General features: G+C 38.5%; 2 protein-coding genes across 2 annotated transcripts; one reads left to right on the top strand and one right to left on the bottom strand.

Annotated features, from left to right (window-relative positions):
* Positions 1 to 376: 376 nt before the first annotated feature.
* On the bottom strand, positions 377 to 6,466 carry MPHOSPH10 (M-phase phosphoprotein 10). The gene is made up of 11 exons (XM_052672300.1): positions 6,306 to 6,466; positions 5,126 to 5,783; positions 4,229 to 4,377; positions 3,638 to 3,800; positions 3,249 to 3,390; positions 2,740 to 2,807; positions 2,309 to 2,446; positions 1,978 to 2,088; positions 1,633 to 1,740; positions 1,000 to 1,230; positions 377 to 653 (listed from the first exon to the last, which is right to left on the bottom strand). The coding sequence occupies exons 1-11, from the start codon at positions 6,380 to 6,382 to the stop codon at positions 504 to 506; spliced, it is 1,995 nt and encodes a 664-aa protein (XP_052528260.1). The 5' UTR covers positions 6,383 to 6,466; the 3' UTR covers positions 377 to 503.
* A 146-nt stretch (positions 6,467 to 6,612) lies between these two features.
* MCEE (methylmalonyl-CoA epimerase) lies at positions 6,613 to 15,270 on the top strand. Its single transcript, XM_052672366.1, has 4 exons — positions 6,613 to 6,654; positions 6,754 to 7,000; positions 11,613 to 11,953; positions 14,607 to 15,270. The coding sequence occupies exons 1-4, from the start codon at positions 6,613 to 6,615 to the stop codon at positions 14,757 to 14,759; spliced, it is 783 nt and encodes a 260-aa protein (XP_052528326.1). The 3' UTR covers positions 14,760 to 15,270.
* The last annotated feature ends 1,044 nt before the right edge of the window (positions 15,271 to 16,314 follow it).

Below are 16,314 nucleotides of genomic sequence, written 5' to 3'. Positions count from 1 at the left end.
TATCTTCAGTAGCTAACCACTTGTTTGCTATCTGGTTTTGAAGGGAAGCAATCCTTTCATTACTGACAAGAGTGGGTAAGGGTAGAGGCAGTCACTCTTCAAGGAAACTTTTATATCCTGAAGTGGTCATAAGTTGCTCAAAACAGAGATTCAATTACAGAGCATCCATAGACTATAAGTTGAAAATTTAAGCTATAATAAACACTGTTACATCTCTACTAAATTAAAACACTGTATAAAAAAAAGCAATAGCTTACAGCTGGCACCTGTAAGTCACATCACAAACATAATTATGGATGTGGCTAATGTCACCAAGTTTTTGTTCTGGAATGAAAAAAAGAAAAAAAAAAAATAGAGGAACATGTCTTTATCACAGTTTAGGCCTTCCCAGAACATTTTAATGATGTACAAAGACTAATAACCATTCCAATTCAGCATTAAAATACAAACGCTGTTTCTGTATGTACTGATATATACAGATCTAGTACATATAAAAAAGTCAATTATAATTTAAGCTTATGGACAGAGACATCTTTCTGCTTTTTTTGTTTCTTCTTCAATTTGTTTGCATCTTTGATTTGCATTCTCACTTGATCTTGTAATTGGGAGAAGAAGGCTTGGGACGACTTCACGGCCTTATCTTTTCCTTCATCCTGTCAACAGACAAATCGTTATAGCCCAGAAATATATAAACAGCATCATCATATTCATCAGTTCTTTAAAAGAAATCACATATCATCTGTAACTAATTACTGACTTCTGGAAGGTCATATTTACCTGACGTATTTGCTCAAACATAAACTATGTAACAAGCTCTGGGCAGGCAAGCACACACACTATTTGGGTCCAAGATATCCAAAGGGGCTGTAGATGCAATTACACAAAGAAGAACAGGAAAGAAACTTCTCCCTGTAAGTATGCTAAACATTATCCTGCAGATTTTAGAGGTCCTCAACTAGTGAAAATGAAATGATGCAGGGATATTTGAGAGCACCATACCTTGAGTAGTGACGCTTTGCCTTCTTTTGTAAGCTTTTTCAATTTTGCTGCAGCAGCTTTTTTGCTGAGCTTCATGCTTTGTTCTGGTTTCATCTTTTCAAGAAGTTTTTGCCGTTTTTCCTTTTCCCTGAGCTTTATACGTTTACGAAGCTTTTTCTTTCTCCGCTCTCGTTTTTTGTCCGTGGGAGTCTTTTCTGCATCTGTTTTTACATCACCTGCTTTGTTCTTTTCCTAAAGAGAAAGAGATCTCTGTATCCATAAGCACATAAAAGAAAGCTCACCTCAGAGTATTCAAGTCCGTCTTAGCATTTTGGTTATTTCAGATGTTTAACTAGCTTAGGGCAATACCACATTAAGACAGATTAAAAACTGTCAGAAGCTGCTATCTGTACAGCTGATAGATTCTATTGCCATTCAACTGCCTCTTCCACTCAGCTATACACTGAGATAATTACCATCACAGGTAAAGAACAAAACCCAACCATACTATCACAACCTAGGATACCTGGGTTGAGAGGCAGAATTCTCTGATTGTTGTGACAACTGTTTTTTTTTTTTGTTTGTTTTTTTCTTTTATACTTCTATATATTTAAAAACAAACAAAGAAAACAAAAAAGTGAGGATTTTTATTACCTTGATCTCCTCTGGTGCTAAGAGAGCAGCATCGCTAACAGCAACAGGTGCTACTTCTTCCATGCTTATAGCCGGCAGGTTTGACACTATTTTAACTTCTGGCACAGGCTAGAAAATAAGGAAACATTCAAGACTGAGCACACGATTTCACAGGAGTTTATAGGTAACTGGATATACTAGGTATTTGTTTTTGGTTTTGTTTACAACCAATTATCTAATGTACCTAACATGAAAACAGAACAAGTTTTATGTTCACTTAAAAATATACTTGGAAAATGGAACATCTCCTGTTTGGGAATGAATAAAAAGGAAGAAAAAGAGTAATTTTGAAACAGAAGTACATACTGGTTTGGGTGTGAAGTGGAAATTACAAAGCGCATCCAGTTTTAGGAACAGCGAATCCATCATCTCCTGAATTTCTTTGTGCTCAGGATTTTCTTCTTCTTCTGTTTTTTGCTGCATTAATAATGCAATGTTATTGCAACATCATTCCTAAAACAATTTTACTTTAGCAAGATTGATAACACAGTATGCAATTCACCGCTATTCCACCTATGAACACTAAGAAATACTGAGGTATTTCCACAAAGGCAAAGACAGGTAGCAGCATACAAGTAAATACACACATTTACATATGAAAACTTCAAACCAACAGAAAAAGCATTGTTTATGTCACCTGGTGAAGTTTCAAGTATTCTTGCTCATAGATCTCAGCCAGACTCAATTTACTCTTTTCATGATCCAAAGTAATACGTTTCTTGTATTCAAAGGCATCCTCTTTTGGTTTTTCTTTTGGAACTACATCATCCCACGCCTGAGAAGGTGATAAATTAATGATCAAATGCTAGTACAGACCAATACATGCAACAGCTTATTTAGAACATGAACTTATCTGATATATTAACAAGTTCATGGCTCCCCAAAACCTCTGGAAGTTCACGCTCTCACTTGTAAATGTAATAGAAGATGTATAGCTCAAGTTTGCGTGCTTATTTTCAGTGGATCAGGGCAAAAAATAGTATAATCAATAGTAAGTGTGTAATTTCCTTAAGTACTTAAATATCCTTCCAATATATACTTTTATTGAAGAGCAAGCAAGATATTAACCTCATCCAATATTCTCTGCTTGATGATATCTTCAAGTTGAAAAGTAGTTTCTTCTGTGATCACAGGAGCTGAGAAAAAGAAAACACTGATGTTTCTGCAGCAAGGCATACTTTTTGTTATGAGGAATAAAAAATGAAAGCAAGTCCTCAATAAAAACGTAGTAGTGTGAGATTTTTGTTGATAGGTGAAGCTAAGTAAATAACACTGTTCTCTTCTACTGCAGAGAGATATGAATGGGAAGGAGAATCATATTATGTGGGACTCATAAGCAATTAAGTCTGCCACTATATTAAGGAACATTCAAGCAAGTTAAACTTGAACCAATAAAATTGTTGTATCCTGTATTTTCCAGAATGAAAGTGCACAGCCTCAGAAAAGTGCTGAAATGTTTAACCGTTGTTCTTGTTACCCTACTCTTGAGTCAAGGGTGCTATCAGCATGCTTAGAGAGAAGACAATCCAATGTGACAGGGCAACATGCCTTCAAGAAAGCCACCCTTCATTGCTCACCCATTCGGACTGCATGATCAAAGAGTACTGTTTCCTCCAAAAGGCTATTTTCAGGTCTCTTATGTCCACTCACTTCCCCTTTAAGCTGCCAAGGTTTCTCCTCCAACAACTCTTCTTCTAAACTTTTTATTTTTTCACTCATCTGGAAAACAAATTTCCTAAGAAGTTAAAAACAGTTCACAAGTAAACTCAAAGAAAGAAATAACCATTTCAGGTACTTTCAATACCTACTCACATACAAATGTGAGAACATATAACTCTATACGTACATCAGATTACATAAAACACTTTAAGTTGCAAGCGGCCTCTTCGTGTTTCTCTAACTTCTTCAGCAATCAATAAAAACCAATGGCCACAGTTTCAAAGTATTAGAAAAATAAAATAATTACCTTTTCCTGTCTCTTCTCAAAAGATGACTTAACCTCACTGAGATCAATACCCCTCTCTAATTGCACATCAGTAACATCTTCTGTTTCACTGTCATCTGGCAAACTAAAAGAAACTTTTTTCTTTCTCATATTTTCCATGATTGCTTCATTAATATCCTCAGCCCTGTAAAATCAAAATACAATGCATGCTAAAGTAGAAGAAGTTTAAAAGTCACCACTTTTACATGAAGATATTTCATTCGCTACCTGGCAGTTTAACCTAGCATGACTAACTCACACTTAAGAACTACAATAGACTTTCAATGAAGGCAGAAACACTAGGGAAACTTCCATACATTAAAACCAACTTTCAATAGCTGAAGTTATGGCTTTTATCTGATTTAGTGAAATAAATACCAAGAAACACTCAGGAGAGGAGTAAAATACTTTCTAAGATGATAATACAATCCAAAATGACACAGCAGAAAACAAAATGGCAAATGGTGAATAAAGAGAACCTAGAATTCACACTTCATTTTCTACTTCAACAGAGTGGCACATTTAGTGTAAAATTGCAAGAGCATTTTAACTGCAAATAATGCATATACTTACTCAGACATGCTTTTTTCTTCATTCTCCTTTTCAATAGCACTATCGGCTTCTTCATTCTCATAGTCTTCAGCATCATTAGCTAAGTCATCATTGTCATCAACAGGATCAAAGAAGTCTTTATATGTTAGATCTCTAGAACTTTTAAGTGGCTAAAAACATGAGATAGAAAAACCTGTTAACAGCCTTCAACACCTGGAGAACAGCACTACTCCTGTAACTTACTGACATAGTAACTTAGAGAATCTCAGTATAACCTCTTATAGAAATAGCCAAGACATTCTGACTTTCTTATTTCAACATATACAAAAGTCAGAGACAAATAGATATTGCTGATTATTCACAGGTATTTATTCCCTTATATCTTGGGCATTCTTTGTAGCAATAATCTCGGGTAATGCTAATAAGACTTATTTTCAAAACAAACACACAGCAATTCAGCAAAATGAGTTACAAAGCCATGCCCCTGAAAAAAGAAGTTGCCAAACCCCCTTTGCTCTGGCTTTGCACCAGTCACCGTGGAGATCTCTTATCACCACAGGTCAGTATGAGCAATGCTTCCTTGTTTGCTGGGTCAGGTATTCTGCAATTAGGCAAGGTCACAAATTTCTTACCGCAAGACTTCCTAGCCCTTACTTCATGCAGAAACACAAGATAGGTCTAAAGAGAAACTGGAATAGGAAGATGGTACGTTTTTCTAAATCAGCATATTTTGTTACAGAGATGGAAGTCGAGTACATTATTAAAGTACAGCGTCAGATACAATCATTAGTCATTTAATCAAATCTAACTTGGCAATTTCGACTTCGAGCTCAACAATTTAGTCACCCTACCAGATACCAGACCCTAATTTACAAAAAAAAAAAAAAATTCAGAGAATTATGTTACTGATATTCTTACTTTGACTTTAGTTTCTTCAAACTCTTCTTCCTCATCATCTGAGATAATGTCTTCAAAATAGTCGATATCATCATCATCCTCCTCCTCCCTCTCCCCATTTTCCTTCTCCACATGTTCTAGAAAAGCTTCCATCTCAGCCAGCTTGAAGAATTTGTCATCCACTATAGACGTTCTTCCTGTTTTTCTCACTGCTGTTTTCTTGGCTGTTTTAGTTTCTTGCTCTAGTGCTTCAATATCAAAGTCAACATCAGAATCATCATCACTGTATTTCTCTACTATGCTTTCTCTGGGTTTACTTTTCTTCTCTTTAACTTCAGTTTTATGTTCTGTATAGACATTCTCCTGTTCAGTTTCTGCTTCTAGCATGTCTTCCACTTCACTATCACTGCTGGCTTCTGCATCAGAGCCGTCATCTTCCTGGTCAGAGATCAGGCAAAGGTCTTTATCATTGGTACACTGTGCAACAGATTTCTTGAAGACATCAAGGACCGCATTATTCTGGAGCTCTAGTTGTTGCCAGATCTGTTCTTCATCAAAGTTCTCTATCACCAGCTCTTTGAGAGGACTTCCACGAACTACACTGCTTCCAAGAGCTTTATTTAAATCATAAAGAGTCTTTGTTAACGTTCTGAAGTCAGCAGCCAGCTCATCCTGCACACTGGGAGTAAGAAAAAAAATAAGAACCTTAAAAAGCACAGCAGGTGTTGTCTTTTTGTTCCTCCCCACACACTTCTAGTTTGCAGAACTCACTCGTTTTCATTCATCCACGGCTTCTGAGTTAACCATATCGAGCATTCCCAGCAATACAGACGCTGTAGTTAAGTCTCTTTACTGCACGTTCCCCCCTTCCGCACCCGCACTTTACTGTATTCTGACCACATGTAAGCAACCCACAAGTTTCGAGGCAGTACAGCACCAAACACCCAAGATCCCCAGACTCAAAACAACAACCATCTCTCTGCTGTCTCATTCCTCAGTATTCATCCTCGGGCAGCCATTCCAGTTTCTCCAGCGCCGAAACACAGAAGGAAGAAACGGACATCCCGACAGCTGAGGAAAGGTCCGGGACGTCGCACCAGCAGGGCCCGGCAGAACGCGGCTCTGCGGCACCAGAAACCCCGTCGGGCCGCCATGAAGCCCAGCAGCGAGCAGCGAGCAACGAGCCCCGCGCCTGAGGTACCTGAGGAAGCGTTCAGGCCGCGCCGCAGCAGCACCCGCCACGCGGAGGCACCTCTCCAGCCCAGCCGTGGCCGCCATCGCCCTCACGTGCAGCTGCCCGGCACCGCCCCCGAGCACTCGCCAAAAGCTCCGAGCGGCTCCAGCAGCCGGCACCGCCGTTCCGCACACCAACGTTCCGCCCTCGCGGCCTCTCCAGGCGCAGCGGCAGGAGGCGGTCAGCCCCCGGCTGCTCGGCGGCGGGAGCCCCGCACGAACCCACGTCCTCCCGCTGGCACTGAGCACTCAGAAGTCCCCGTGTCCGAGCGGCGATGCTGATATACACTGTTAATTACGGAGATATTTATCACTGGGTACAGCACAGTTCACGTGCCTAGGATGTGTCACAGCCGCTCGCAAAGCCTTGTGCCTCAAGCACCGATCCGGCCCGCTCGTTCACACCACAACGCCAGGCAAGGCGCCCGCGCAGCCCCTGGGGCCGCGGCACCACGCCGCCGTGCCGGGCGCGCACCGTGACGCCCGAATGGGCGCGCAGCTCTGCGCCGTCACTGCGCCCGAGGGCTCCGCTCGGCACCACCACCGGACGGGGGGCGGTGGCGGTGACGGCGGAGGGCGGCCCGGCCCCGCCTGCGTGCGGCCGGTCGGGCTGCGAGCGGTGGGGCGGCGACATGGCGGCCTCCCTGGGGCGCGCGGCGGCCGGTAACGGGGGGCCGAACGCGGCGGGGCTGCTGAGAGCGGGAGCGGCGCCAGGCGTGGGCGCTTGGCGGGAGCCGGGCTGGGAGCGGGAGCGGGGCTGTGCGGGTACCGCCACCTCTGCCTGCCCTGGGCGCAGAGCCGCCCGCGGCCTCTTTTGGTAGCTTTGCGGGCCTGCTGCTTGCTGAGCGACCTACGGGATTGGTTTTAAAAAGGTCTGATACGGACGGCGTTACCTGTCTCAGCATAAACCTACGCAGCAAACCGCCTACTTAGAGCACCAGGGTAGAGAAGCAAAGAGAAGCTTGCCTTTAAAATGGAACTTAGAAATCAAATGCAAAATTATTTCCCATTCACTATAATAATTACTTGATCTGTTCCCTCTCCTAACAGCGATGGCAGATTGCCCTCACTGTATCCTCACCGCACTGCCTTACTGCCACTGACTGCAGGGGAAAAGTGAATAAGACTTGGTGCAGTCTGGTGCTCCTTCAGAACTATGGAGCCCTTCTGATCCCAAAAGTACCTCTGGCACAAACAGAGCAGTGCTAAGGATGGTCCAGGCCTTGCTGGCAGCTTCCAAGATGTGAACAGCACCTCGAAACTCCTGGGATTTAAAAGGGACAAACTGTGCCCTTTTTCCATTTGCTCCAGAGAGCTTATACACAGTATACACAGCCCTGCTATGCCCAGCTCCGCATAGTGACAACACTGTCTTTGCGCTTGGGAGTTTTTCTCAATGTCAAACCGAGCCATAGAGCAGTGCCCAGTGAGAAGGATCTTCTCAGTGTGGCCCACAGCTCTGCAACTCCTACAGAGAGCACTGCTGCACTGAGTAGGATTTTGCTTGTATTTATTTACCTCACCATGTAAGTCAACAAAAACGGCCGCCATCAGGGGCAACAGGCCTATGAGTCAGCATTTGCAGAATGCCATTTTATGCCTCTATCAGGACAATTGCACACGTTTAAATTCTTGATGCACATAATACCAGCACTCAGATATTTAACAATTAAAAAAATAAAACCCAAATAGATACATTAAAAATATTCTTCAAGTGAAGCTGAACATGGTAACATACATTCCACAGTAATGCCAAAGCTAAAAACAGTAATCATATAGGAGGGCAGGGTGTGCTGAATCTTCCCTAAAGGACAAGATGCCTTAAAAAATTCAGCTTGGGTTATCAGTGCCTGAAAAATTACATATTTAAAAAGAACAGTAGGGTAAATTACATACATAGTAGGAGAAGAAACTGCACGTGTGAATTTGGTCTGCACATGCAAGTTTGTCAAAGAGGGACAGATGATTGGATAGGTACTTCAGTAGCAGTCTCCATTGGTTTCAAAAGGAACAAAGTCTTATTTTTTATCATTGGATGAAGTTCAGATTTATTTGAGTAATTCTCTTAAGTTATTGGATGAATGCTTTTTTGTTTGAAGAATGTAACCGCATCTCTCTGAACAAAGGACTAGCTTTGTGATTTATGCATAACTCACTGAAACATGAAAGTGATGGAGTTTCATTCTGAAGTTGCTGGAAAGCTTTCTTTTTCACTGCAGGGTCATCCTTTGATTATTGGGTGTGCTACTTCTTAGCATGAAAATGAGGCCAAAACCATGAAGATGAATAAAGAGTAGAATTTCAAGTAACTAGTAACTATATGGGTACTAATCTATATAATGCCAGAAAAATACAAATGCTGTTTGTTTATTCTCAGCCAGTTCATACTGATCCTTTTGGAATTAAAACATGCATATGACTAGAGTCAGGATAAAGTCATACGTCTTCACAACTCTAAAAATGTCCTCTGTCCATACTGAAAAAAAAAGAGTTCTTAGGAGGAGGAAGTGGGTTGATGCATAATATACATTTTGTATATGTTTTGACTTCACAAGAATCTTTGGATTAGTGTTAACTTTTTCACTCCATTATCAGTCCAGAAAATACTACAAAAATCAAGTGTTTTCTTGAGTAGAAACCAAAAGAAATAACACTCTTTATTTCCTTTACTCTTGCTTCAGTAATAGCCAAGTAACAGTCTACCTCTCTAATTTTTGCCAAAAAATGCAAATTTAATCATAATAGCCATGTAATCTTATGCTAATCTTATGCCCTGGGTGAAGTACAGCAAGAATTACAGATGGGAGATATCAAGATGACTGAGAAACATTGAAGCTTTTCCTACTGGTCATGACTGCCTGAAAATCTACGTTATTATTATTTCCACTCAATTGTGGCATATTAGTACTTGGAAACAGGAATTAAATAAGAAAATTGCTTAGAAAACATCAGAAATAGCATAGCAAGTAGTAATTTCACATCTTTTTTCTCTTTTGGAAAATACTGACTTTCTGTAAGGGAAAATTTCTCTTGCTTCACCAAAAATTGAATCAGATCTTAAAAAGTGATGACAGGAAACAACTGTTAATCTTAGGTAGATTGAAAAGAGTATTTGACTTTTTTTAAAATGCATTATTTACTCTGGTAACCTGGTTAAACTCAAGTCTAGTTAATTATCCATTCCTCTGATTATACCAGCTAGAAGGTGCATGTTTTGTTTTGTATGTTATAGAGCATTGCATGCTACTGCTTCCTCAGGCAACTGCTTTGTTCACTCCAGACACATTTCCATTTAGATAACAACTGTATCTGCAAAATACTTTCTGCATAGATATTTGAGAAACAAAAAATTTTCTTCTGCATAGAAGTTGCTGGTAGATTTTGTTTTAATATGTAAATAAATATGTAAATAAAAAGCTGAAAAGTACTTTGAAATATTGAGTTACTATAGTATCACTATTGTAACCTAAAGGTAACAAAAGCAAAAAAGAATTTTCCAGAACTTCTGGCTCAGATGAAAGTGATGACAGGATGTACTGTGTGAAAGGCTGGCAAGAATTACAGCAGAGTGCTTACTTGGAGAGCTGAGCAAGCTTATGAAAGCACTTAGTGTAGGATGCTAATTTACTATCAAAATATTCTGAATATGCTTACTTTTATGGTAGTAAGTATTGAAAATATGTAAATTTTGCATATTGTTAAAGCTTATACGTAAGTGCACACACACATATATGTCTCAGTACTGCATCATTCTTGTTTGTGAAGTAAAATGAATTGATAGCTGTAGTCTTCCAGCAAAACGGTACTTCTGTTTCCTACTGTGAAACCAGCTGATTAATTACAGCTCCTGCTGTACCTTACAGGGACCAGTACCTTTCCAGAGAACAAAGAGCCTGAAAAATGTAAGCCAGTCTATCCTAAGTGTATTGGAAAGCATTCAGAATCTCAGTGCATCCTTGGCACGATCTCTTAGCAAAATGGCACATCTGTGAATTTGCAGCTAAGAAGGCATCAAAGACAAATGCTGAGATGCCTCTAGCTTGGCCTTGAGGCACTGGGAACTCTGACATGGCCTAAAGCAAACTGGCATGAAATTCAAATGCTGCCTTTCTGAATATATCCTTTCATTTAATTCTAATTGCAGTGCTAGATGTAACCAATAAGAGTAACGTTTCCCTCCCATCTCTCCAAATTCAACAGACTGATACTTATTTGTAATTGTTCTAATTCTTTTTATTTTTTTTCAGATTAAAAAAAACCCAACTTTTGAACTATTTGATCAGAACAGAAATAAGACATAGTACAACATTCAGTACTGTCTTGTCAGAGCAGTCTGAAGAGTTTTATAGACATCTAAGCAGTTTTTCATTGTACTTTGTTCCTTTACGGTTTCTCCATCTTTTATCTACATCTAGATGTTAGCCCTGGCCTTTGTGTCATGCTGTCATTCAGTATGTTTTGTTTTTCATTACCTTTTCATTTACGATGAGACAAATGGTATTTTTAAGTCATGCTGAAGCCAGTGGCACTAGTTGCATTGAAAAAGCAAATATCGTTTTAATCTTCTGAATCATTACTTTTCAGTAGGGCATGGTATTATTCATTGTACTTAGAAGAGAAATTATTTGTAAACATCTTGAAACGTGCCAGTGAAACTAAGTGAAAGACCTGTATGACACATGAGAAAAGTAAGAGTGGTTAAAGAATAATGATTGGAGAAAGAGAAAATAGGAAATGAAAGACAGGAGAGGAGATGGTAGCATCCCTCAAGCCTCAAATACAACGTGACATTTCTTTCCTTGCTGGAGTTAGTTCTAACAGATAAAACCTCAAGTCTTTTATCTTTCTTTTGGGTCTTGCAGTATCAGTTCTGTCCTAGGTTTTTGTTGTTGTTCTTGTTTGCTTGCTTTAATTTCTACATGTGTAGGTATGTCCTTATTTCTTTCTGTGTTTTATAAAAAGCTCTGAAAAATTCAGAAGCAACTTTTAAGTACATTATACAGCTGACTGCTGTATTTGGCCACATATTCCTACTTTTAACAAGCATATATAAGCATTTAGAACACTTCTGAATAATTAGTCTCTGAAAAAAGGATTTCCCTTGAGCTGAGAGTTCTACGGAATAATTCTTTCCTTTCCTTGGTCTTTGTCTACAGTCTACATTCCACAGTAGTTTGCTGACAACAAGGAGTTATGCAGGTCTCTTAAAAGGTCAAAGAGCAATACCTCTGCTTTCTCAGAAGCATCATACTGATGCTATTCCCTTTTTTTTCAGGGCTTCTGACCAGACTGCAGACTTCAGTTCCAACAGTACGAACTTTATTATCATCAAATTCTGTTTCTCAAAACATTCCAAGCTGTTTGTGGAAATTGGGCCGACTTAATCATGTAGCAATTGCAGTGCCTGATCTGGAGAAAGCTCAGTCCTTGTACAAAGATGTGCTAGGAGCACGGGTGAGCGAGACTGTTGCTCTTCCTGAACATGGTGTCTACACTGTTTTTGTGGAGCTGGGAAATACAAAGCTGGAACTTCTACACCCTTTAGGAGAGAAAAGTCCCATTGCAAGCTTTCTGCAAAAGAATAAGACTGGAGGAATGCATCATATCTGCATTGAGGTATTTAAAATAATATATAAATAGAAATATAAAGTTTGAATTTGTTTTTTCCGTAGGCTTAAAATGTGTAAGGAACAAACATATAAGGCTGTCTTATTTGTGAAAATTCCTGCTGTAGAGATGGAAGTCTTAAACATGGCTTTTTTCTGTTTTGGAAACCAGAGTTCCATTCCTTAAATTACGTCATGAAGTTTTCCTCCTGTATGCTGTAAAAATTATATTATGTGTTGTTAATCTATAGCCAGTGTGGAAGGTAGACAAGCCTAATGGCTTGTTAAGGGTACTTGACAGGTGGTAACTTCTTGACATTGGAACTTCCTGATATACACTGGTAAAAGATGCAGTTGTAAATTTAAGCTGAAGCATAGTTTAGATTTTCAGTAGTTTCTTGCTGTTTGATATGTCATTGATACTTGTATAAAGAAGTCAAAAAAGACCATTGGTCACTATGACCAAACATCAGCAAAGTCTGTAGAGTTTCTTCTGTCCTGTTTGGAAGCAATGCAGTATAAAGGTAGTCAACTATATAAGTAGTCAACTTATGTAGTATATTCATATTTTAGCGCAAACATTGGATGCAAAATTCCACATTGCTGCCTGTTTTTAATGCTTTCCATATTTGAATACTGTTTGCAAACTGTATTATTTCGCTCAGAGTTATAAATAAATAAAGGGATGCCCAATGTGAGTGAAATGGCTTTCCAACTTCATCTGTAAAGACCATTCTGTTTTAGAAACATGAAGGTGAACCTAGGAAATGGGGACTATAGAAGAAAGAAGTGATTTGGAATAAGACCAGAGAAAAGCTCAAGCCCTCTGTAGGGCCAGCAGTGCTAAGTTATAGGTACCAGAGAAAGAAGATGTAGGCACTTTTCAGCAAAAACCTCCCTAGAGTTTCAAGTAAATGTAATCCTTCTGAAGAAGTTTTAAGAAATGTTATTACCATCTGAAATTGTTCTGTCTAGTTCTCCATTCTGTAGAGATAGGATCTTTCTTGTTGAAGACAAACCAAAGACAGTTGTCAAGGGAAAACATACTGTTAATTATGAAAACTGTGAAGAATGGGACACGCTAGTTATCTTGTATTGAAAAATGCAGAAGTGTTGTATTAAAGAAGAAAACATGTAGCTGGATATAGTAGGCCAGGAGAACCAGGAGTCATAATGGAACAGATAAGTTTGATGAAACATATGAAGGACTACTACCTACAGCCAGAATCTCCAAAGTGAAGTCTTAGAACTTACTGCTAGATTCTCTAAGCAAATAAATAAATAAATAAATAAATAAATAAATAAATCAGATCATGATTGTTCAAAGTCTCCTATATTAACGGTCTCCATATAAATTCAAATGGAAGGTTATAGATCAGTTTGCATGGAAAAAGGTGTTCAGTTGTTGGCTTGATTTTTAAATGGAACCGAAAACAAATTTGGTCACCACCATAGACAAAAAGAAATTAACCACTCCTCCCCTAATTTCCTATTCCCTTCAGAATGAAAATCCCAGCATTTCAGGGCATATTCTCTTCTGAATTTAAGCAAAAATAATTTTCAGATAAACAAAAAAAAAATAATTTCACTTGGTTGTTCTTTTGAAATTTAAAAATATGTTGTAGAAATAACTTTCCATGAAAAATCTTATTGCAAAAAGCTGAATTTAAAAAAATATCTTTCAGTGCTAGGGTGGAAGTCTGATGAGTTTATCAAATTGCTTTTCGTTTTTTCCTTCCGCCTTATTCAAAGGAAAATTTTATATAAATGTGTTGGTGGAGAATTTGCTTTGGACAAAATAAGCATTTTTATAAGAAATTAAGTAATTCCACCATGATCTGCAATTGAAATTAGTAACTGCAATGAAAAGAATGCTGAATGTTTGGTAGGATATCCAGTCCTGAAACTCGTAATGTGATTGCAACCACAGGCTTTCCACTGTTTGCTCTCATTGCTTCCTTAGGGATACAGAAATTGATTCCAGCTGAGCCCAGACACAGTTCCTCTTCTGGCTATCTCTGCAGGAGCTGCAGTAGCTTTTCTACTTGGGGAAGCAACCTGAAGGGGGCTATCTGCTACTTCTGACACTTTTGCTGTCTTTTTTTATATAACACTTGAGTCACTTCTTTTTTTTTTTTTTTCCCTAGCTGACTGGTAGTTGTGTGTAGGAGGAGTTGTAGGGAGTTCTGAATTCTGATGAACAAAACTGCAGCAAACGAGTAGGAATTAACAGATGTCTGTTAGTCTGAGTCAAGACTCGGCATCTTTCATACAATAGTGTTATGAATGTTTATTCATGGAGTTATGTCCAGACACCTCAACTGGGAAAAAAAACAGTGCAATTATTTTAATTCTAGGTCATTATAGATTATTGATTGTCATCTTGGCTAAACTGAGTGCTCATTTTATTATTTTGAAGGATGGATACCTTTAAGATTTGGGAACATTCAAACAATTTGATGTCATGACATCAAACTTAAGATCACATTATATAGTTTAGACAGGTTTTTGTTAATTACATTTTACTGCAGGAAACCTCTGAAATTTAATGGTAAATGCTATTATTATAATTAAGTTTGACTTAAAAAAAAGAAAAAGGAACAGGTCATAGTCTGGGGATGTTTTCTGATGAATTTCTGTAAACCGTATTTTTCTCTCATAAGGTTGATGACATAAAAGCAGCAATGGCAGAACTGAAGAAAAAAAAGATTCGAATATTGAGTGAAGAGCCAAAAATAGGTGCACATGGTAAACCTGTGATTTTTCTTCACCCTAAAGATTGCCATGGAGTCCTTGTGGAACTTGAGCAAGCCTGAGCTACAATATTCATAAATAACACAATAAATGAGTTGTGAAGTTACTGAGCTGGTGCTGAGAATACTGATGTGCTATTCAATCTTTACAAATTCGCTGTCGTTCCTGTGGATTAAGTACAGCTTCTGAGCAGTAAGATAGTGCTGCAGATTTCTTTGTTCCGCATTTGATTTTCACAATCAGTTGACATTTCTTGAATTCACTGTGATTCTCAAGATGTATACCTAAGCCAAGTTGCATTTATAACAGTAATTTTGTTCTGTTGCCTCCTGTTTTTGCCGCGTGGCTTTACTTCTGTAACCACAGAAACTGTACAGTTTCTAGGTCATCCCACATTATTTTGTTCTACATTTTAAAGCAGAGACCCAATTCTCAGTGACAACAGTAAAAGCTTAGATAGTCCCTCTAAAAATAAAGGGAAAAGGAACATCGTACTTTGTTTTCACCATTCACTGTCTATGCTTCATACTGATTGATTGGTTCATGCAATAAATAAATCCATATGTTATTGTATGGCTATCTGAAATCATTAAATACATTTTCCTTGGCGTAACAATTACTAGTGAGGAAATTACAAGCATAAATCATAATGTTGTTGTTTATGAATTCTGCATGTGCAGGCAACGGGAAGAAAAATGTCTGAAAAATTACCTGACTGAGATATATTTCAGACTTTAAGATGCATCTTGCATTTTTGTTTTTGTCAGGTAGTGAATATTTGTTTTCAGATTTTATCCATAGGAAGATCTCTGAGACACCTGTACAAATAGTGGGAAACCACTTGCTTTATAAATACTGTTTTCTAATGCAAAAGTGCTTACAGAATCACTGGAAAGCATAAGAAACATAAGTCTTGGTTATGTACAATCTCCTCACATCAGAGAGCATGCCAGTATACTTAGTTTCTCATAGAGCTGCGGTCACAGTTTGTTGACTTATTCATGGCCAGACTTCAGTTTATTTGTGCATGTTAAGCAAGCAGTGTTTGTCCTGATACTTCTCTAAGTTTGTTTTGATATCGTCTGTAGAAATGGAATACTTTCTGTTTCTCTCATTATTTTTCCCAATCCTTAGAAATATTTTTAGCTGAACCACAACCTTGATTTTTTATTTTCCTACATCCCTGCACATACTCCACCTTGTTCTAAAATAAGTTCATTTTATTCTAGGATAAAAAAACCTCTTGTTTTATCATGTTTATTCTGCAATTAATCCACTTGAATTAAAAAAAAAAGTAGTATATCAGTTTGGATTTGTGTTCATTGTTACCATCTTCACCCAGTTATCATAAGTTTGGGAATAACTTCTGTTTTGAAGACGCAGTTGCAGCATTTAAAACAGTTGTGAGACTGACAATTTGGAAAGCTTTGAATGAACGACAAGAGAAACTTCTGCTCACCAGTTCCTGAATGGATATCCTTCTTAATGTACATGCAAAAGTATTGCTGCATATTGCTAAGGACAGTCCTTGGATTTGGAGTGTTGCTTTGGCAGATTAATGGAAATTGGTGTGATCAAGAAAGTCTCACTGGAAAACAGTGGAATGTGGGGAAGTTG

Source organism: Tympanuchus pallidicinctus, unplaced genomic scaffold (assembly GCF_026119805.1).
Source record: "Tympanuchus pallidicinctus isolate F22 unplaced genomic scaffold, pur_lepc_1.0 scaffold12, whole genome shotgun sequence".
NCBI lineage: Eukaryota > Metazoa > Chordata > Aves > Galliformes > Phasianidae > Tympanuchus > Tympanuchus pallidicinctus.
This window is presented reverse-complemented; position numbering and strand designations above follow the sequence as displayed.

What these genes read in the sequence shown, in the direction of transcription:
- MPHOSPH10 (XM_052672300.1), bottom strand. Translation starts at nt 6,382, where the DNA reads ATGGCGGCCACGGCTGGGCTGGAGAGGTGCCTCCGCGTGGCGGGTGCT. An exon ending in TGATCATGCAGTCCGAATGG is followed by an intron (nt 2,808 to 3,248) that starts GTGAGCAATGAA and finishes TCTTTTTCTCAG; the next exon opens with CTCCTGTGATCACAGAAGAA. An exon ending in AGCAGAGAATATTGGATGAG is followed by an intron (nt 2,447 to 2,739) that starts GTTAATATCTTG and finishes TCACCTTCTCAG; the next exon opens with GCGTGGGATGATGTAGTTCC.
- MCEE (XM_052672366.1), top strand. Translation starts at nt 6,613, where the DNA reads ATGCTGATATACACTGTTAATTACGGAGATATTTATCACTGG. An exon ending in ACGGAGATATTTATCACTGG is followed by an intron (nt 6,655 to 6,753) that starts GTACAGCACAGT and finishes CCACAACGCCAG; the next exon opens with GCAAGGCGCCCGCGCAGCCC. An exon ending in TGCATCATATCTGCATTGAG is followed by an intron (nt 11,954 to 14,606) that starts GTATTTAAAATA and finishes TTCTCTCATAAG; the next exon opens with GTTGATGACATAAAAGCAGC.